The sequence below is a fragment of the Vespula vulgaris genome, chromosome 9 (genome assembly GCF_905475345.1).
Source record: "Vespula vulgaris chromosome 9, iyVesVulg1.1, whole genome shotgun sequence".
Classification (NCBI taxonomy): Eukaryota; Metazoa; Arthropoda; class Insecta; order Hymenoptera; family Vespidae; genus Vespula; species Vespula vulgaris.
The window spans coordinates 5,679,454-5,701,491 of NC_066594.1; the positions used below are offsets into that span (position 1 = coordinate 5,679,454).

General features: G+C 37.4%; 1 protein-coding gene across 5 annotated transcripts in view; it reads left to right on the plus strand.

Moving 5' to 3' along the window:
• Positions 1-22,038, plus strand: part of LOC127066103 (uncharacterized) — a 150,399-nt gene that overhangs the window by 99,936 nt on the left and 28,425 nt on the right. For all 5 annotated transcript variants that reach the window (XM_050999423.1, XM_050999424.1, XM_050999426.1 and 2 more), the window contains one exon: positions 4,985-5,150. In XM_050999423.1, the coding sequence (XP_050855380.1) occupies positions 4,985-5,150 (166 nt within the window). The remainder of the gene's footprint in view (positions 1-4,984; positions 5,151-22,038) is intronic.

Sequence of the window (22,038 nt, forward strand, 5' to 3'; positions counted from 1 at the left end):
AATAGGATTTACGGGAGCGAAGGAAAGAAAAAAAAAGAGAAAAAAGAGAAAGAAAGAAAAATCTAAAGGAAGATCTTTACGGAAAAGTTTAACTTTGTTTTACGTTCACTTTGGATGTTAAATCTTAAAGAAACACGTAGGGAAACGTGGAATACGTTAAGGGACGGTGCTGATGAGAAAGAACAGAAGCAGAGGAATAAAAAAAAAGAGAAAGAGAGAGAGAAAGAGAAAAAGAGAGATAAAAAGAGGAGCACAGCAAACAGAGAGATAAAGATAGAAAGAAAGAGAAAGAGAAAGAAGAAGTTGGAATTTCGTTAGGCAAGCAGAGCAGAAACGCAATTTCTCCCGTACTTAGAAGGAAAATTATGCTAGCTTAAGAGGAGGACAGTTAGGGCTTAACCGAATAAGGGCTCCAAAGAGAGAGAGAGAGAGAGAGAGAGCGAAAGAGACAGAAAGAGAGAGAGAGAGAGAGAGAGAGAAGGAACGAAGACCATAGTACCGCTTCAGTTGAAGCCATTTAGCTGCTCTGACCTAAAGTGTTAACGACGTAAACCCCAACCGCCGATCCCACAGGAAGTTGGCGCGATAGCCATTTTCGAAAAGGTATCGCGATTTCTCGCGCCCGCGGGATTTTACCTTTTGGTGAGACGGGTGTTACCTACAACGACGGCTAAGGCAAAGCCGTAATACCTTTAACGAGAATTTACCCCAAACCGTTTAGATATGTACGAATGCGAGGAAGTACGCAATACTAACTATCGTAATCATCTCATCGACGTAATCTTATTTTCTTTTTTTATTCCTCTTTGTTTTTCTCGTTTCTTTTTTTTTTTCTTATATCGTGGATTAACCAAAAATCATAAGCACCTGACTTTTTTTTTTCTTTTTCTTTCTCTTTCATTATTATTATTTCTCCCTCTCTTTCTTTCTCTTTTCTCTTCATTTTCTTTATATTCGAGAGATTTAATATTTTGTACAATGCACGAGTGTTACTAGTTAGAGTTTTAAAAATTGGATTACCATCAAAAGAGGAAATGTTATCAGAGCGAGAGATAGTTAATTTCGATCCATTCGATGGGAGCGTTACTAACGAAGAACCAAATAAAAAAAAATAACGAAAAAACAATACTCTCGAGGTACTCGTTTCGCTATCTCCCATCACACGAATATTGTGCTTTTTACGACCGGTTAGCTTCGTTTTCGTCCCGCAAATCGTATGGTTAACGATGCGTACCTACCTCTGTCCTGAGACAATTTTTACCTTCCTCCTTCCTCTCTCTCTCTCTCTCTTTCTCTCTCTCTCTCTCTCTCTGTCTCTCTTCTACTATCTGTATCTCCATTTCTAAGGTTTTTCTTTTCCTTTTTCTTTCCTTTTTCCATTCTTTCGTTTCTTTTCTTAGACCGAGAATCCTTGACTCATCGATAATTTCGAACGGAACTAAAGTGCCCAGAGAGCACGGAGTTAAGGTCAACGAAGAACAAGGAAGAATTTAAAGATCCGTTCGGTAGACGAAGAAAGCAGACAATCGCCGTAACGAACGTTCGACGATTCCTTTCGATGGGATTCCGAAAGTGTTCAGCGAAGAGAAACGGCTGAGGCAGGATGAGGTACCGTTGCTTTTACGCTTAAAATCGCAGTAACAAAAAGAGAAATGAAAGAAAAAGAGAACTAGACAGACACTCTTTCACGACACGTTGAAAGCCATCACGCGAAAGCTTTCCGAGCTTTATTCGTCTAACGAGAAGACAACGATTTTCGATCGTTCAGGAAAGAGGTAAAGACGGAAGAAGATTGGGATTTCATATGCACGAAGCGTATTCGTATTCGAACGAAGTGAAGGAGGGGAGAAGAAAAAAGAAAAAGATAGAAAGATCGACAGAGAAAGAGAAAGAGAGAGAGAGAGAGAGAAGACGATTGCCACTTAAATCACATCGGATGCGAGAACTGTTTTTTGGCACGGAACGCGATTCGTTTCTCCTTTTATTTGGACTTGCGGCGGAAGAAGCGTGAATGTGGAAAGTCGTTCGGCGTTCGAAGAATAAGGATGAGAAAGATAGGAAAGAAAGAAAGAAAGAAAGAAAGAAAGAGGGGATAAGAAAAAAAGGAAGGAGAAGAAGGTACGAACGAGGACGTCGTTCGACTGACAAACAGATCAATCGCACCTTTATACGGACAGCACGATCTGGCACTTTATCCGTGGGATTTTTCTATCTACCATGCACGTACCCCCCACCTCATCCTCATCCACATCCTTAACCCCACCTTCGCTCAACCCTCAACCGATCCACCCTTCTTCACTCGGCCCGGTCTTCGCCCACGTACGTTTCTCTTTCTATTTGTCTATGTGGAGAAACGCGGAATGGCTCTGGATCATCTTGCCATCTTGGCTTTGATCCTCTACCCACTTTGATTACCCCATTCGACGTTGCGAAAACGAATCGAATGAAGCGAGCTCGCTTCAAGAAAGAGAGAAGAAAAAGAGAGACAAGAAATCTTTCCTGATCCTTTTCTCGGTTGACTTTCAAACGAGCAAAACGAGTTATAAGAAATCGAAGGAAATCGCAAATCTATCGTAGATCTCGATTACGAAATCATATGATATCGTCATAGAAAAGCGAGAAGAGCTAGGGGGAGAGTATTCTCCCCCCTCGTATTCTACTACATCGATCCGCACTCTTCGAGTTACATAACGAACGAGATAAAGTTAGATATTCGCGTGCAGCTAATGTACGGATGCACGTGCGCGAATAAAGACGCAACCGACGGGAGAAATGAGGATAACCATTATGTAAGAAGAAGAATTCGTCGTCCTAAACCTGTGGAAAGGAGAGGGGTATCGCAACAGAAAAATTGTACGCATTGCGGCTCACGACTTACGCCGGTTATTCCATCATCGTGTCTTCTTCGTCCTACTGGGTAAAAGATCCTCTCCGAATCTTTTTCCTCGTGAAAATAAGCGCATAGATATATATACATCTTCGCATATGCACGCGCATATATATATATATATATATATATATATATATATATATATATATATTCTTTCGAAGAATCAACTTGGAGGCATCGGATGCAAGCCACTTCTTTCCTTTCCTATTCGCGAATTCAACAAAAATACGACTCCTGGCATCCGTCGATGCGCTTCGACGGGTCTCACATAAACGCTTCGCCTTTCTTCTCACCTCGATGGATACGTCGCTCGAAGAGAGACACGCTCTCGTCACTGGCTTCTCTTCCAAATCTACCTCGTCATGATCTAACCTGGCAGCTTCTCCGAAAAAGAATTACGAAAGAATATCGAGACCAAACTTTTCCGTCTGCCAATGGCCTCTTTTCTTTTTTTCTTTCTTTCTTTCTTTTGTCTTTCATCTTCCTTCCTCCACGACCGTAAGAAAACGGTATCCGTATAGGAAACAACAAGAAATTTTTATTTCGATAAGACGGATTTTCTTTGAAATATATATTTTTGATCGATTTAATTGCTTGCATATCTCGATATTTGTTTTCGAGATTTTTCGAGATTACGGGATTTCTCGCATTTCTTTGTCTGGTCTCGTCTCGTCTCGTCTCGTCTCGTCTCAGACGATTCTTCTGATTTTACGGAGCGAAATGAAGGGCTCGTTCGACTGAGACCCCTTTATTTTTCACGAGAGAACGAACAGGAATAGAAAGGCACTGGAAAAGAATTCCAGCGAAGGTACAGTGTACGAAATTCTTTAAGAGACCACCGTCCGAAGAACATTTTACCCTTTTCTATATTTCTTTCGAAATAAAGATAACAATTCGTGCTCCATTCACGATCAAATTAACACCTCTCTTTATTTTTGTATTTTATTTTTTTTCTTGCTGTTTCTTTTTTCCTCCCTCCTTACTATGTTTTGCAGATCAAACTTTTCCAATAAAAAATATTCAAATCCTTTTGTTTCCTTTCTACCGTCCCATTTTTTTCCATTTTTACATTCATATACCTACATGATACGAGAGAAGAACGAGAATCGATAGAAAACTGTTTCTCTGGTCAAAGTTTTTTTAACGAACGAACGAACGATTCTTCGTTATTACAAATTGCAAAAATGATTGTTCGACGTAATAGTAATAGTAATAATACTTTTCATAACTTTGGCTACTCGAGTAAGGTAAATTCTGTAATATTTTACCGCAGCTTACCGCACTAAAGAAAAGAAAGAGAGAAAGAGATAGATAGAGGGAGAGAGAGAGAGAGAGACAATTTGACTTTCGCAAAGGTACTAACTTTACTGCAGCGATAACCATAAACAAAAAAGTCCATCCATTGCACCTAATGCATATATAACCTTTAAAAGTTGATTCACGTTTTTCGATTGTCTGATATTATTTACTTTCTCTGAATCATCGTAGAAACGAATCGTAGAAAGAAGAAAGAGTAGATAGAAGGGGGAAAAGAAAGAAAAATAATAGGAGATAAAGAAGGAGAGAGCACCGGACCGAAGCATATCGATGGGGCAACGAAGTTCGCGACTCGACGGGAAGTCTTACTCATAACTTTCCATAATTTCCCCGTGCATTTTCTATCGGGACTCCTGCTTTAAATTGCGAACTGATATTGGCATACCAGAAAATTTACAGGGAATAGTTCAGGTCGTTTCGTACCAGTCTTCGAATATATATGCACGCACATTATATATATATATATATATATATATATATATATATATATATATGTTAATGAAAGGTTCCTCGAGATTGATACGAAGTACCTCGTTAGTACGTTCTAATTGGCTGCAGTAATGTATTTCGTGCAATGAAAAAAAAATAGAATATAATAAAAGAAAAGAAACGGAACGATATTGTCGCATAGGTTTCCATCTATTCGATCCGTTTTACGAATACGATTTATGAGAGCAAAAATCGACGACTTTACGATTTTACCGATCGTTACAATTGTAAAGGGTAAAGAAATACTTGGAATAACGTAAGACCACTTCTTTTTTTTTTATTTTTCAGAATGCGACTGGGTTTATGAGAACACTGATTGTCACGACGGATGCGTTCTAGCTAGTCCCGGATATCCTGGCCTATATCCGCCGAACATCCGGTGCCGGTATCTCATAACTTCTGGTCCACGAGTCTCCATCGCCATCAACTTTACCGCCGTGCTACTTCCGCACAAGTAAGTCGAAATGCGTTTTTCCAAGCGAACCTTCTATTCACTTTCTGCGCACGAAGAGGGTCGCTCTTTAATATAAACGTACTTTCGTGAACATCAAAGAGATACATATTTTTCAGTAATTATTTCCAACTCTTTCTTCCTACAACTCGAAACACGAAAACGAAATTCCTCGCTGCTACGACCTGTTACTAGGGGAAGTAGGTCAGGATTAAAGTATATTCGAGTCGAGTTAGTTGTCAATCGTCAGGTTATATATTTACAGTAATATCTTGCGAATGAAGGAGCCGAAGAGGAAACAGATTAAAGACTAGATTGGGACCGTGTAAAGAGAGGAAAAGATGTATATATATATAGAGATAGAAAGAGAAAGAGAGAGAGAGAAAATGAGAGACAGAAAGAGAGACGAAGAAAAAGAGAAACGTATCTCGCTTATTCCAAACGCGAAATTCCACGGTAAATTACAAAGTGGAGAAGAGGTAAGGAGAAAGCAAGGAGGTGGAGGATGAGGATGAGGTGTAGGATGAAAAGGAGCCAACGTGTCCTTGTTACTATCGCATAGAGAAGGTCCATGATATACGTGCGTTTTCACAGCTTTCCCTCGCTTATTCTACGTCTACTTGTTCAAGCGAGCGACTCGCCCAGCCACGTTCCGGCACTCGCTCCCTTAAAGCCCGAGTCGAGCCTCCGCATACCACTACCGGTTGCTGTAGGCTGTTATGCGACAAATTAAAACTTCCCTGGAGCTAAACAAAGAGTACTGCTCGGTTCTTTAGCGGCGTGCTTTCCTTCCGCGTACGGACGACGACGTTACACACGTGTATCACTTCTAAACCTGTCTGTAAATGTTGTCTACTATGTGTCTGTGTATACACGTATAAGTTATCTATATGCGGTTATTACGTACGGTAAAAGACGATACGAAGCTACGAAAAGTACGGGGAAAAGATGGCAAAAGAAAGAAGAAGAAGGAGAAAAAGGATAAACGTTCACCTGTGACACTTTTGACTTAACCATCTTTCATATCTAGTCGTATATTTAAGTGAGCTAACGAACGCCCCTTGCTTATCTCTGTCTCTTGCATCACGTTTATTATGCGTCCGCGTAAATATCTTTTTATAACATTGCATAATTTGAAACTGCATCGTGCGACGAATGGAGCTCGCGATCCCAAGTTTGCATAGAGTTTTTCTTCAAAGGGCAAATAATTTTATCTCTTTTAAATTTTTCCTAACTGCAGCATGCAAAATGTATTTCGATAAAGCTCTACCTTGTGTAGACTAGAGCAGAATCGATATAGGCGTCAACTTCTCTCTTGCTACCGGAGGATATAAGAAAAGAGGAGAAAAAAGAAATAAGCAAAGAAAAAGAAATTTTTTAACATGCTCAAATACGATCAATCAAATCTAATTAAAAGCAAGGAACAAAAAGAAAAAAAAGAAAAATTGAATTGAAACGATAATGACGCTATTACTTCAACAAGCTCATCGAAATGAATTTAATTTCAAAGGGCATCATTATTTCGCACGAACGAAATCACTTTAATTCTTCTTATTTTTTCCAAAAACTTAAATCACTTACAAAATTTCTCGACCATTGTCATCGTTCGTTACATTTAAAAAAAGATCGATAGAAATCGAGAAAGGACGATTTTGACGATAAAGAAATTCTGTTTTTGACGACAGAAATTTATGAAGGAGAAACGTCTCGATCGACCGATCACGCCTTAGTTTTCTCTCCCATTCCTCTCGTCTTTGTCTAAGCACATATACACGCGTGCATACAAGTACACTTCGTGCGTGTTTAAACTAAAACACTCAGAGACGAGTATGTAGGTACATATTCACGAGGCTTAATAATTCGTCGCATTTCGCTCGCATGTCAACAACCTCCGAATGACTCTTCTTCTTCCTCTTCCATCTCCTCCTTCTCCTATTCCTGCTCCTCCTCTTCTTCATCCTCATCCTAGTCCTACTCTTACTCCTACTCCTCCGAGGCTGCATTTGCGAGACGCAAGAAATATCTCTTGGAGATATATATATATATATATATATATATATATATATATATATATATATTGTATGTATGAATATCACGATAGGATTCCGAGACGCATCAATTCTAAAATATGCAATCTTCGCCAGATCTCGATTTATTTCGCATGTGGAACTTATGTAGAAAAAAAAAGTGAAAGAAGAAGAAGAAAATAAAAAACGGAAGAATAAAGTAAAACCTCTTTATTATACCCAACACAATTCATTTGGGAATCGTTTAATAGTACTTTACGATAACGATTATGGTGAATGAGCTTTCGTAGCTTATAAGCCGAAAATAATTTTCCGACTTAATTTTCCGTTTACATGCAAGCAAGTACTTACGAACCCTCACGAAACAAATCGACAGAATAATAATAAATACGGTGGTTTAGTCGTACTTACTACTTAATTGCTAAGCACCAAAGAACGAATCAACATCCTGAGAGCTCGAGAGAGTCCACGATCGGATTTTCCATAGAACGAAGCTAGAAAAGTAAAAAAAAAAATGTATAAAAAAAAATAATCTAGTCATACGTATATCTGTATTTGTATATACTCATAAGGAGAATGTATTCGCTCGAACAAGTTTTTATCGGAGCCACCTTTGCTCCGATATTCTCAAATTTCTTCAAGATACGTGACATTTCAGATCGAAATCTATCCGAAAGTATTACACGTTTCATCGCTTTCTATCGATATCATTTTTTTATCGCAGTACGTAAATACATAAAAAATATTGATCTTGGAACAGTTACAAAAAAGCAGAAGAGTTTATTTATTTCAAATCGGTCATTCATCGGTTCGTTTCGTTCGTCTATCATTTTCTATTCTTTCAACTAACCTTTCTTTCTCTCTCTCTCTCTCTCTCTCTCCCTCTCTTTCTCTATCTTATCCACTCACTCTTCATTTCCACTACTCGTTTGTCCATGACCACACTTTGTAAGTAAGTACCCATTCCTCGTAATCTTGTGTAATTGGTGCACCGTGAATGCAGCCATTGTCCGATCCTCTAACGTTTTCTTTTCAAAAAGAATGATAGAGAGAACTGGTTTATGATCGCCAAATTAAAGGCAAATGCTCTTTGGCTTGGCTACTAACGAGAGGAACTACAATATGTTCGTCCTGTTCGTTCTCCACGAGGATCGTTCCGTTCTCATACAAGGATTGAATTTTCCACAAAGCTGATAGAAAATGAATCGTGGAAGAGAGTTACCATGGAAGAAAAGGAGGGAAAAATATAAGGAAGGAAGGAAGGAAGGAAGGAAGAGAAAAAGAAAAAGAAGAAGAAGAAGGAAGAGAAGAAAGAAAAGGAGAAGAGAATGTCCATAGACGTTCCTTCGTTGTACGCTATTCTGAAAATGTTATAAGAAAACGTACCACTCAAAAGCCATTTTAAACGTGAACTAGACATTGCGATTACCAACCTGATACTACTTTGACTCTTTCAAGAGATCGCTTTACTTTCTCTCTTTCTCTCTCTTTCTATCTTTTTCTTTCTCCTTTCTATTCTTCGTAAAACATCAAGATCTTTTCTTTTTATTCCTATTTGTTCTATTACGACGATATTAGAACGTATAACGTACGTATCTACTCTTTTACGTAAAATGACGACGAAAACGAGGAACGATAATACGCGATAAAGCGACTTTAACTCCACTCCAAAAGATAATCCGCGTCGATGCGAACCATAATTTGGCAAACATTTCGGCAGAGATTCTTACCTCGTAAAACGATAACCTTTCACTCCTCCCTCCCTCCCCCCTTCTCCCACCCTCTAAACACCCATCCAACCAACGTTGGTTTGGTTGATCGCAAACGGCAAGTCTACTTCGTTCTGGCTCGTTTTCTACTACTATTACTTTCTTTTTTCTATTTTCTTTTCGTGTCTTTTTTTTCATTCTCTTTCCTTTACATTCGAAGACTTAAAAAGCTTCGAATGGTGCGACATAAATTATTTTAACTAAGTTTAGAATTAACTCTCGTTCTTTTTATTTTAAATCGTCGCGATTAAAATAATACTATGATATATGCCTCTATTATTTCGAAAGCTTATCCGTTCTTTAAATGTTTCTTTAAACTTTTTTTTCGCAAGAACAAATCGTTAGTACACTATCAAATATTTCTTGTCGGATAAAATAGGGGAATTGTAAATACCGACGGTTTGAATTCTACAAATCGGGATAAAACTACAGCTTTATAGCCATCAGATAGATAGAGAGACAGAGAGAAAGAGACTACGACGAATGCTATTTCGTTTTTTTATTGTTTTTTCTTTTTCTTTCTTTTTCCTGTTGTTCTTCCACCTCTCCTCTCTTCCTCTCTGTCTCCCTACTCCATACTTATAAGCCGACAGTGGATTGACAATCGTAAAAAAAGATCGATCAAACGCCCTTTTTTCCAGGTGTCTGGATTATTCGAAAAAAAATATTTGAAATAGCTTTTCTAATGATTTGCTTTGCTGTGGTATACGCAATTTGTTACGTATTTGCTTATGGGAATAGTACCGTAAGAACTTAATTACGAACCAACCGCGAACTTTGTTCTCACCCCTCCGGGCATTTTCTCGAAATTTTACGAACGCTTGAAATTATGTGGACCACAGCCGCCATCGTGAAAAGAAGCTTATCTCAACATCCAATTGCAAGTTTCGTACTACCGTTGTCTCATCCAACTCGCGACGAAGAACTTTTCGAATAACGTGCGAGCTCTAAAAGCTCAACCACAAAACAATCCTATCTCTCTTTCTTTCTCCTTCCCTTTAGTAGTCAGTGCCTCTATTCAACTTGATCCTTTCTTTTATTTTTCTCGGCCAACCAACGTTGAAGTTGCTTGGAAAATTTTTCAACTTGAATTGTTGCCTCCAAAAGAAACCAAAATGAGCTCGAGACAGTATTACCAAGAACTCTCACCGATCGAATTCTTATCGCCGGTAATGTTAGTCTTAATTAAAAACTTCAAGTATAACGGCACGACTGAATCTACAAAGCTTTTATCGTAATTATCTGAAATTCCGAGGGGTCTCGTTCTATCTTAACGCGACAAAAAAAAGAAGAAGAAAAAGAAGAAGAAACAAAGAAAGAAAGGAAGAAAGAAGATCGCTTCAAAATACCCTTGGAAATTCGATCAAAAGCTCGTTTCTAGTTACATTCAATACGTATCGCGATACTTAATATCCATTTGAGATCTTTTTCGATTAGTTTCAGAAAAATAATAGAGAAATTCAAGATTTGGAAATTGAAAACTCGACTTGCCAGTAATAATTGAGACATTTTTATGAAGGTATGATAAGAAAAAAAAACAAAAAAAAAGAAAAAAGAAAAAGAAAAATAAAGGGAAAAAAAATTACAAAAAAACAAAGAAACTCGTTCGAATCTTGCAGCAATCGCAAAGAAAAACACGATTTTCTTTCTTTCTCTCTTTCTCTTTAACCTCATTCGAATTTATTATTTCAATTCGATGTCAGCTAGATGAGTGAAAAACAGAGAGAGAGACTGAACTCGGTAAGGGTAGAATCTTCTCTTGTCGTTCTTTTCTAGGTCAACGTCGTGAATGGAAGCTGAGAACGTGAACTAAAGAGAAAGAGAGAGAGAGAAAGAAATAGAAAGGGAAGAGAAAGGGTTGACTCGAAAAGGGTATGATTCTGCCCTCTCATCCATACAAACGTCAGAATTATTCCAACTACATTGGTGAATTCTGAAGCAGCATTTCTTTTTTTTCTTCTTTTTCTTCTTCCTCCTCCTCCTCTTCTACTATTTGTTCTTCCTTCTTATTTCTTTCCGAGCTCGATTTCTTTGATGCTTTTACCTCGATGCTTTTACTCCGATGCTTTCTCTTCGATCATTGACGAGGTACGAAAACACGTCATTTTCTAAACAGGCTTATAGATTGTCGTCGTACGACATGACACTTCATGTTAGCTGGTACAAATCGAATCTTTAAAGGTTGTGGACGACATAGGGAAGGGCCAAAATAATGGTTGCACAGCGTGTCGTCCTTAACGATTCTTGTCGGCTGGAATTTAATAAGAGCCGCATAAAGTTAGGGCGGATTCCCGTTTATTCGAGACGGCTTGCCACGTACCTGACTATAGAATGTGAGATCTACGTCTCTGTAAATGTGTGTATGTGTGTACGTGTGTATACATGCATTCGCGCGTGTTTCACCCTATAATCTACAGTGGAGTATAAAATAGAGAGAATAGAAATCGGATCGGACCAAAGGTAGAATATTCTGCTTTTGTATTTGCAAGAGTATTGCATCACCACCCAACCACCATTTCGACATTCATTACACGTCAACGCATATTTTCTATGTATCATTGGTCTGTTGACTCTCAGATCTTTTTCCTCGACTTTTCATTCGAACTTCATTACTTTACTTTAATTTGGGAGATGTTACGTTTTTTGAAGATGGAAGTGTAATGTAGGACTCATTAAAATATGTAATTATAAAAACTTTTTCTTTCTCTTTTTCTTCTTCTTTTTCTTTTTCTTTTTTCTTTTAGCAAAGATATCGACTAGACAAAGTGTAATTCTACTTGGACTAATCTCGATTACCTAATGATAACGCCTAATCGATTCATCGTTAAAAATTGAAGATTCGCGTATTATCGACTATAGATTCTCATTAGCAACTAGCGGGAAACCGACGAGCATCAATTAAATTACGTGGTGAACGCGTTTCGGTAATTAATGAAGTGTCTCGAAAATCGAATTACGGTGCGAGTACCACGACCCCAATTTCACACTCTACTGTAGTAACGTTAACGGAATTAAATCATACCATGGCGCATAAGAACGTAATAATTAACTAATGGGAAAAACAAACGAAACACCGGTTTCGCACTCGTTCGACTTATTATTTTAACTGTCCTGTAGATTCCGGCTCGTTGGTGTTTTATTTAATCGATATAAAATTTGATTAAAACGAAATCAAAAATAAAAATAAACACGTCGTCGGACGTTTCTATCGAATTCACTCTATCAATTAAATTCGTAAAAATCATTGACGAGACAAAGAAATCTGAAATATGATTTTTATGAGGAAAATACGAATATACGAAAAATCTCGATTAAACCGATCGTCGTTCTCTTCCTTCTTTTTCTCTCTTTCATACTTCCATAAAATATCAGAAGATATATCGAAACGTATCATAACTCTTAAGCTATCGTTAAAGGACGAAGGAGTAAGCGATGCTAAGATTATTGCAACGAGAATGCACAATATTACGAGGAGCTTTTATGCTCCACTACGTTTTCTTTCATTTCGTCTTTAGCTTCTTCCCTATCGTTTGGTGACGTACAAAAATACCTATACACGTATACATACATATATATATATATATACACATATATACACACACACACATATATATATACCACTTCTATAGCACTCGCAGCATTTATATGGTAACAGATATTGTGTCTCTCTATATATTCATACATATAGCGCGTGCGCATATGGAACTACGATTCACCTGCTTGAACTCATACACGTTTATATCAAAAGCAAGCAAGGAAATCACACGTAATCGGTCCCACGTTCGGACATACTTTATTCACGAGTCGGCCAATCTCGTTTCCGCGAGTAATTTCATTCTTTCGAGTCAGTCATAGCCAAGCTCTCTGTCCTCGAGCCAAAGAACGTTCTATCCCTCGACTCTTTGACCCTTCGACGGTCCAGCAAACTAGACCACGCCCAGTTTTAATTTGCAAGCTGAATACTTTATGATAGCAGATTCTCTTTTCCGCTTTATTTCTCCCTTTCTCTCTCTCTCTCTCTCTCTCTCTCTCTCTCTCTCTCTCTCTGTTTCATATATACACGCATATATACCGGCTCTCTCTCTCTCTCTCAATTTTTCTCTTTCATATCCAACGTTCATAAATCTGTCGGCATATTCAAAAACTTTTTATTTCTACTAATCAACGAGATCCAAGCCAATTTATCCTATTTTCAGCATGTATTCATTCTATGGCGATCTCGTTCGCAAGTTAAACGTCAATATTCATGTACGTGCGTACGCAACACACGTTTACGGAAAACGTAATCGCGATCGTACGTATCTTATAAAAATATATCTGTCTATAAACTTGTAAAAAACATACGGCCATTATTCTCAATATTTTTTGAATTTTATTCCAGTTTTATAATTATTATCGGTTCGATTCAATTCGATTTTATTCGATATGATTCGATAAAACAATAGTCCCTATATCGTATTGTATCGTCAAAACTTTTTTTAAATTCTTTTATTACGAGAAAATAAATACGGTCAATAATTCGTTCGTTTCACGCATTTCATGAAATACCTGTACATATTATGAAATAGCAATCGACGATAAATATCACATAATCAATCTTTCTTTTACTTTACCTCTCTCTCTCTCTCTCTCTCTCTCTCTCTCTCTCTCTCTCTCTCTCTCTCTCTTTCTCTCTCTCTCTTTCGTACTTTGCATAGATACATGCATACATAGTAATACGATGTTGGATCCAGGACAATTATACGACGTCTACCATTCGCATCCTGTGATCATACTACCCAGGCAATATGGCTTTTGGACTAACTAGGTGTAGCTTTCCCTGTAGACAGCTTTGCTGTGGTCCATCTTGAACTCGGAGTCTCGTTACAATATTACGTAGAAACCTTCGTGAAACTTCAACATCGTGTCACCTTTATGGAGTATAACTTACGTGAATGTTTAAAAATTCTGTTACCTAGAGCATAGCACGATCTTTTGAAATATTTATATTTCGAAACATCTTTCGATTAATTTATATTCCGATTATCAACGATTCAAAAGTTAACAGGCCTAATATAGAACATTTCCTTATCAAAAATTATTTAGATCAAACTTTTACTTGAAAGTCAAAAACAAAGGGAAAAAATTAAAAGGAGAAAAAAAGATTATTCGATCGCATCGGAATATTTTAACGTCTGTCTTATTTGTCAGGAATTGTTCATCATTTAAAGATGCTCGAACAAATGCATAGCATTCGCCATTCTCTCGTCGTTCACCAAAATAATGGAGAATCCAGTAGTTCCGTGGTCTGCGTAACGAGGCGAGACGCTTACACGCACACAGAACGTGCACGAGCGAATCGAGGGACAATGATATGCAGTGGAGCGACACTTTCACGGTAGGCAGACTAAAATCGTGTCTCCGATAATATCTCGTCGACCGTTCGACGTAGCGAACGATATAATAGGAAGTGACATCGTCATTGGACAGTATTTATTAAGAGGGTCATCATATTTATTATTCTCTCTTTAAAAAAAAAAAAAAAGATGAAAGAAGAAAAAAGGAGGACTCTATCGAGGACTAAGTCCAGAATTCATAATTACTTGTGAAACTTTCTTCTTTCCTTTAGTCATGACATATAGCGAGATGTCGTTCGCAGTAATCTTTCCTACTAAATCGTTTATCGCGGTTGCGACCTCTTTATTGCCCGTCATTATCAACTAAACGAGAATTTCTACGAAGAAATAGAGAAGAAGGGAGTAAGAGAGAGTGAAGGAGAGAGAAAGAAAAAGGGGAAGGGAGTAGAGTAGTGTCAATCGTTAGATTCAATTATCTTCGACTCTTTCGAAGAAGTTCGAAGCTATTCTCCTTTTCTCACTCTCTCTCCCTCGATCTATCTATCTATCTATCTATTTCTTTTCTCTCTTACTACCCTCTACTATATCGTACGGAATGGAAATATCTGTCAAAGCTGCCAGCCGATAATCGAGGTACTTTGCATTTTCCTTCGTTTCGAGGAGCGTTCAGCTGGATTGGGAGAGCAGAGAGGAAGAAAAAGGGGAGGAGAGAGGGGGGAGGGAGAGAGAAGCTCGGAAAATGCTTCTGTCGTTACGAATAAGAGAGATAGAGAGAGAGAGAAAGCAAGAGCAAGTGAGAGAGAGAAAGAGAGAGAAATCGATAACAAAAGGAAGGGGTTGCAAGAGAAGAGTCGAGTGGTAGTTCAGTTATTTAAATCGTCGCGATAGCTGATTGGTCAAAGCAATGTAAATGCTCCTCTTATTCTCTCTTCCCTCGAGCCACCATTTTTTTTTCTTTTTCAACCTTCTCCTTCTGCTTCAGCTCGTTCATCTTGCCAGCACCTACCACGACAATTTCGCTAATGCGAATCTCACCTGAGGGTCTGACAACGATTTCAACGATAATTTGAAAAAGATGTTGAAAGAGAGAGAGAGAGAGAGAGAGAGAGAGAATGTGAAAGAAGAGAGAGAAGATCCTACATCAAATCCCTCCAAGCCCTTAGCCCTTTTCTTCCCGTTAAACCTCCAGACGTATTGATTTATATCCTCTGGCCCCTGCTCTGAAAAAAGGATAAGATGAACAGCAAAACCAGATAACGTCGAGGATTCCATGTATCTTTCAATCTGTCGCGTGGGAACTTTTCTTCAACGTGGTCCACTATACTCTTCTTTCTCTCTCTCTCTCTCTCTCTCTCTCTTTTCCTGTCTTTATTTTTCTTTAGCCTTTCCAACGATTCTCTCTTACTGATCCTTCTCTCCCACTATATACACGTATGTGTGTGTGTACATGTACATATATACGCAAAAAAGAAACAAGAGAGTAAGAAAGATGTGTGTTGCGTCTGAGGAAATTGATAGACGGCTTAAGAGTAAATCCACGGGTAAGAACTAATAGGATACATTTTTCGTATTCGTAGAAATTTCGTTATCGCCGTCTTAGAATATAGCTAAGAGGATGAGAGATTTTACGATATAATTTACCGAAAGATAGTCCATGTCGTTTAGGATAAATCCTTCGATTTTTAGAGATTTAAAATGGAACGATTTCATTATCGTGATAATTCTCTTTCTGTTGATACTTGCGAGAAAATAACGTGAGGGGAAAAAATAAAAAATATATAATGACAGAGAGAGAGAGAGAGAAAGAATGAATGTGCAAAGAAAAAATTAAAATATTGAAAACTAATGGACAATAACGAATTGCAAAAAGCATATACGTACAAATGAAACAAATAATTCGTAATTTTTATTTTTTATCTGCGCGAATATCGTAGCGGTTAAACGAACAGGAAAAACGATTATACGTTATTACTATTTCAAAACGCAATACACTTGATCCTTGTGAAGAGATTCAAGAGAGCTATTCTTCTAATATACTTTTTTTTGTTTTCCTTTTTTTTCTTCTCTTCTTTTCTTTCTCATGGTGTAATCATCCCACTTCCTCTCTCTTTCTCTCTCTCTCTCTGTCAGAGAAACCCTCTGATGCGTACACACGCAGACACACACACACACACACACACACACACTTCCATTGGTTGTAAAAGATAGTATTAAAAAGAGTGGAATCCATCTCTGGTTATCATGGCCGGCTTGTACGCAACGAAATTAATTGAAAACGCTGCCTTGCGGACGTAATTTAATATAAAGGCAAAAAAGGGTACATAAGGATTGAGAAGAATGCTTCGAAAAAGAAAAAAAAGAGAGAGAGAGAGAGAGAGAGAGATAGAGAAAATAGAAAACAAAGAAACAGGGAGAAAAAAAGAAATAATCTGAAAATCGAGCGTGGCCTTAATAACAGTGAACACGAAATAAAAAAGAAAGAAAAGGAAAAAGGGAAGAATGGAAAAGGAGGGGAAAAAAAATAGAAGAAAAAGAAAATGAAAAAAGAAAGAAAGAAAGATAGAAGGAAAGAGAGAGAAAAGTGGATGAAAGAGAAAAAAGAGTGAGGGTGATGGGGAAAAGAAGAAAAAAAAAGAACAAAAAAAGGGAGAGAACGAGAAAGAAAAGAGAAAGGACAAAGGGAAAACGAAAGGAAAGACAACTATTGGACACTTTGTCTATACTCGCAAGAAATCACCAGAGGTTTTATTAAGATTCTCTACGTGAGGATGTTCTCTCTCTCTCTCTCTCTCTCCCTCTCTCTTTCTCTTTCAGTGAAGAAGTTAAGATGAGGAAGAAGGAAAGAAATGGCTTACGTAACGATGAGAGATAAAGAACGTAATCCTAGGTCTCTCTGGACGGCACGAAATATCAAACTGGCAGCATCTGGGAGATTGCGGCTGATAACTGAATTCCGAAAAGACTACCAGCGTGTCCCGGCTCAAGGAACCTTTTTCTATCTTCTTCCGTCCTCGTTTATCCTATTCGCGGAACGTTGGGACGCAATTCAGAGAGAAAATAAAAGTAAAAATAGCACCGGAACTGAGCAATCGTTGAAATTCCTTCTCTGTCTCTCTCTCTTTCTCTCTCTTTCTCTCTCTCTCTCTCTCTCTCTCTCTCTCTCTCTCTCTCTTTTGCTCCCCCGAGATTTTCTCTGGCATATTTACCTCATACCTCCCCTACACTACAAGAAAGATTTTAATTTCGTGAAATCATCTTCTTTCTAACGAATTCATTTACTTTTCTTACTTTCGTATAATTCGTATAAACGACGATTTATGTCGACCATTTCGATGATTAATCGTTTAATAAGAATTAATCGAATAATCTCTTTTCTGAAGATATCGAATAGAATGAACTTTATCTCTGAATATAAACACGACGATTGACTAGCGAGATTATGTTCAATCGCGTACCGTTTTGTATATATACGTACATTCATATTCAACTAAAACTCAAGTTTCAAGAAACATGGAAATTAAGGGAGACAATGACGAAATTACATTATATATCGATATGCTCCGGTAAACCGGACTAGCGTTTACAATAGGAAAGTCGAGACAATCACTTTCAAAGTTCAAAATCCTTAGCCAGCTTATCGTTACGTTACAATAGTTAATTCATATTTGAAATTTCAATAGTGAATATCTTTCAATAGTTAGTAATTCTCGATAACATCAAATCTATTATACTTAATCCTCTTGAGAGAACGAAGCGAAAGGAAACATAACAAAAGAAAAAAAAATGATCATGAAAAACTGATTAGAAAGATAAAATTCGATTAGGAATCATTCTAAAGAATATCTTAATCGATGTGTTCTTTCGTATTTACCGTTAAAGGTTTATACTCGTCACTGTAAGGCCAACAAGAAGAGAGTTCGAGCAAAGCCATTAATTCGTACGTGTTGGTGTCAGCCAAGAACGGATAAGTGCGCCCAACGGAAGATATATATCTCCATTTAGGCGGAGATGGGACTTACTCGTTAAAACCAGACCTTATACCCGTATGTTGGCTCTCTTAATAAATTCTCTCCTTGAGTTACGCGCTCGTGTTCTAGCTCCGGCAAAAGTCCTATTCCTTCCAGCGCATTCAGAATGTCTCGCAGTCTATTCCCCAACTCTCTGGCTCTTTGCCCCTTTTCTAAGTTACCATAAGAGAATTAGATATTTTATTCGTCGCGATAAGATGATTCTTTTTCAAGAAGCATTTAATTATAATTCTTATCACGTACAGTTAATACTGATTTCCTAGTACGCGAACAATTTATCTAACATAAATAGAGAAATATCAACGTCGAAACGTCTATTTACTCGTCGCGTCGTATCGACGTTATGTCCACTTACATTAACCAAAACCGCGGAATGCGATATAACGGTAGGTCGCAACGTAATCCAGCTTAATCCCAATGGTACCCAGAACATTATACCTGGATCAGTTATACCTATCTGTACTAATCGTACCTAGCTATTATATTAGCGGCAGAATAGTTAGAACAGTCGTGTCCAAACTAAATTAAGTAGTTCTACGCGGATTAATTTAATTAGTAGATATTACGATCAATCTTTCCGAATATTTGACGGTCTTGAGACTGACACGATTTAAACTGCGATTCTCTTTAGAGAATTATGCTTTAGCGGTCTCTTAATCGTGGCATCAAACGCTTTGAAGTTGTTGAGTATGAAAGGGAACGGCAAATATCAAGCGTATTTAATACTGTCAAGGAAACTTGTTACTATGAACGTGCAAAGCTAGATTATAGCTTGATGATTCCCGTAAACGTGCATACGTTGATATTCGTGATAATTACAAGATTGTATCTACTCTTTGAAATGAAACGAAATGACTGTATGGTTAGTACGATGAAGCCTTCACTAGAAAGCCCTTTGCAAACTAAATTTCCCACATGAAAATGATGATTAATAGAAATGAAAAGATGTAACACATGTTCAATGGAATCCCATAAAACATTTCATCTTTGTATCTACAAACATAAACAAAATGAAAAAAAATTTTTAAGAATGAACAACGATTCAACGAGAACAACACTCGAAGACCGAATTGATTATATGACTATAATGATACATAAATTGTATCGCACTAGCACATATTTAACAAGTACATGCAAAGGTTTACGTCATCATCTCGTTGAAAGCGTTGAGATATTAACCTTGCTACGTGGAGAACATGGTAACTACCAAGATTTAATAGAGCAACTTTGTGCACCGCCAATCAGCGACGTAGATAATACGAGAGAATAGTTTCAATTCTGCTTCGTAGGGTATTGAAGAAGCTCTTGCGGATGACAGAGGACAGATGCGTTAATTAATTGCCAGATTTCTCGAGTCTGGTAATTAACTAATAAACTGCTAAATATCAACTTCTCCATAAAGAGTCAAAAAAAAAAAGAAAAGAAAAATAGACGAAACCAACCTCTCTAGTTTTCAAAGATGACAAAACTCAAGTTGTATACGCTTTGAAGACATACTTTAGAAACAAAGAATATTTCAAACTAGGATAGATTGAAATGAATGGAACCTTCTCTCTCTCTCTCTCTCTCTCTCTCTCTCTCTCTCTCTCTCTCTATCACCCACCCACCCCTTATTTGTCAAGAGTAATGCCTTTACAATCAACACTCGGTGAATCTAATCTGTTCAACTTACGTCGTATTCTCTCAATATCCATTTGAACTATCAAGAATATTTACTATTACGTTTCACGAATAGTACAAGTAGTGATCGCTTGATCAAATTTTACTATCTTGCCACGATAGAACCGTAAAACGATAGAAATGAATGGCTTCGTACACGTTTGTTAGATATTTCATTAAATTAAGAGGTGTAAGTGAACGATGCTAAATTAGAAACTACTGGTTGTTCGTAGCAGGTAAGCTAGAGTCGGGTTATCCATTACGATCCCTATGTCTTTTGCTCCTTCTCCTTCCTTTTTATCCTTCTCTCTCTCTCTCTCTCTCTCTCTCTCTCTCCCCTTCTCATTGTCCTATCGTGTCTATTGCCCCCTTGAAAGCATCAGAAGTGCTATTTCTGCAGAGGTTTCGTTCTAGTGGCTGCTCAAGGGTCAAGTATCCATCGCAAATTCTTCGTTCTTTTGGCTCGAAGAACGACCAAACGAACGAATGGATGGACGAACGAGCACGCCTAATGTGCTGTTTCCAAATGCTACCTCCGAACGACGTCGTTTATTGTCTGGTGATCAATCTTGCCCCATGTTCTACTCCTTTTCCTACGAAAAATGGTCCTGGAGAAACAATATTCACTTTTTCGTATGCATCTATAGAAAATAAAGATAGAGAGAAAGAAAGAGAGAGAGAGAGAAAGAAAAAAACTTATTCCTGATAAAAAACATCATTAAAAAAATATTTACGCTCGAAATCGTCACAAATATCGATCTCGTACTCACTAATGTCAAGGACAATTAATTTACATTTTATTTCCTTCGTTTCATTATTTTCACCAAACATTTTTATCACTCGATAATCGTATTCATCGTTCTATTAGGAAAATGTAATTTTTATATAATATAATTATAACTCTCTGTCTCTCTCTTTCTCTCTCGTATATTATTTTTGTCTTTATTATTGTATCTATCCTTTTCCTTTCTATATACGCGATATTATCGAAAATAAAACGAATTCTTTTAATTTCAAGACCAGGCCCATTGTAGATGACCTAGACATTCTTTCATTTTCTTTCTCTCTTTCTCTCTTTCTTTCTTTCTTTCTTTCTTTCTTTCCAAGATATCTCTTTTCCCTTTTTATTCCATGACACGTTTCCGAAATAGAATTCGAGAAAATCACGGATAGACAGTAAGATCGCTATGATAGGCGGAACGACATCCGACGTTCGATATTCTCCCTTCGATATTTTTCTACCTTTCTTGAATGTATATAGCCTATGGATCGGTGACTTTTCACAGAGAGAAAGAGAGACAAATATCGAATTGTTCCGCGACTTATCTACCTTTCTCTTTTCTTTTCTTTACCTTCCTATAGAAAACTTCCTTCGCCTTTATCTCCGAGTCGTTTCGTGAACGAAAGAACGAACGAACGAACGAAAGAACGAAAAAACGAAAGAACGAACGAACGTTTCGTTCTTTGGATGACCGTCGCGTGAAATAGAACATCCCATGGTAAATGTAGACACTGAATTTATTACTTCTCTTATTCCGAAAAGAGTTAGTGTACCATAGACGTTAGCTGTTTCATTCCCTACTTTTCCCTAACTTATTTCTCAAAGTGATTTAAAATTTTTTGTAAATCTTAACAGACAAGTACCGTTATAAAATAGACAAGAGATGTTTTCGATGTTTTAATGTTTAAACGAGCGAGTTAAAACGAGACAATAGGGTGATACGTATATCTTCGAAATTAATCTCTTATCGAAAACAAGATAAAGAGAAAGAAAGAGAGAGAGGGAGAGAGAGAGAGAGAGGGAGACAGGAAAAGTAAGGGAGAAAGAAGGAAAGTCGTTTGAGAAGTACCCGATCGTAAACTTCGAAACAGGACGATCTAGAGCTACCTTTTATGTTGTAAAAAAACGCATACGGAGAAAACAAGTTGTAAAATTTTATAAACCGCTTTTGCGCGGATGATATTTTTACTAAAGAGAAAAAAAAATGAAAGGAAGAAAAAGAAAAAAATATATCTATATTAATAATATATCAAAACGATGCAAGTAATTATTATCGATTTGCGACGAACTT